The following is a 1,363-nucleotide window of genomic DNA, read 5'->3' on the forward strand; positions in this document are numbered from 1 at the left end:
ACTATGGAGGTGAGGAATGAGACAACAATCCAAGAATTCATTCTGGAAGGGTTTCCTGCCGTCCAGTACCTAGGGAACATCTTCTTCCTGGTGCATCTGCTGGCATACCTGGCCTCTATCACAGGAAATGTGGTGATCATCATCATCACTTGGGTTGACTATCGCCTCCAGACACCAATGTATATTTTACTCCGCATTTTCTCCTTCTCTGAATGCTGTTTTATCACCACAGTTATTCCTAAACTGCTGTCCATCTTTCTTTCAGGAAGGCAAACAATTTCCTTTACTGCTTGTCTCATACAAGCCTTTTCTTTTCTGTTTTTTGGGTCAATAATTTTATTCCTCATGGCTGTGATGTCCTTGGATCGGTACCTGGCCATTTGCAAGCCTCTGCATTACCCGACCATCATGAACCCGAAGACTTGCTTCCTCTTGGTCACTGCCTGCTGTGCTTTGGCCTTCACTCTTATCACTGGTCTGGTAGTAAAGGTTTTCCAGTTATCCTTCTGTGGCCCCCATGTCATCCCTCACTTTCTCTGTGACCTTGGCCCCCTGATTCATCTCTCCTGTTCTGACACCAGGTCTGTTGATTTGTTGGCCTTTGTCCTTGCCTTGTTTATCCTTTTGACATCCCTTATCATAACCATCATTGCCTACGGCAACATAGTACTCACAATCCTGCAACTCCCGTCAGCCAAAGAGAAAAAGAAAGCTTTCTCCACCTGCTCGTCTCACCTCATTGTCCTCTCTCTGATGTACAGCAGCTGTGTGTTTATATACATGAAACCAAAGCAAAGGAGCAGGCTGGACTCCAACAGGGAGGCTGCCCTTGTGAACACGGTGGTGACCCCGCTGCTCAACCCTGTCATCTACACTCTGCGGAACAAGCAGGTCCATCAGGCTCTGAGGGATGCTCTGTCCAGGATGAGGTTGCAGAAACAGAGCTTTGGAAGGTAAGTGGATCTTCTAGTTCAATTTCCCATGATTGCAGAAATCTTTTCTATAGAATTCTACATATGGTGATCTTGCTTATGCTAATTTTCATCTGGATGGGTACAATCTTACTTTGCAATACCGTACTTTTCACTATTTGAAAATTCCTCTTAGTTCTCTATATTGTGTTAAAGAATATCTTCCTTGATTTTCTACTCAGTGGTCTTTTATGAATTCAATTCAAACAACATTTGTGGAGAGCCTAGTATACATAAATCACATAATACGAAGTCTTTGAGAATAAAAAAGTTGCCAATCAGATAGTAATAATTACTCTTCATGGTACATTCTTATGCTTGAGTTTTCATATACCTAAGAAAAAATAGATAAAAACCATTACCATTTTATATATTCAGGGTTTGAAATTTTA

At 42.0% G+C, this 1,363-nt stretch overlaps 1 protein-coding gene across 1 annotated transcript; it reads left to right on the top strand.

The window, feature by feature from the left end:
- LOC116649479 (olfactory receptor 6C75-like) lies at positions 1 to 957 on the top strand. Its single transcript, XM_032432329.1, has one exon. It carries the CDS (start codon positions 4 to 6, stop codon positions 955 to 957), a length of 954 nt encoding a protein of 317 aa, XP_032288220.1. The 5' UTR covers positions 1 to 3.
- Positions 958 to 1,363: the final 406 nt, after the last annotated feature.

Source organism: Phoca vitulina, unplaced genomic scaffold (assembly GCF_004348235.1).
Source record: "Phoca vitulina isolate PV1807 unplaced genomic scaffold, GSC_HSeal_1.0 scaffold48, whole genome shotgun sequence".
Lineage (NCBI taxonomy): Eukaryota > Metazoa > Chordata > Mammalia > Carnivora > Phocidae > Phoca > Phoca vitulina.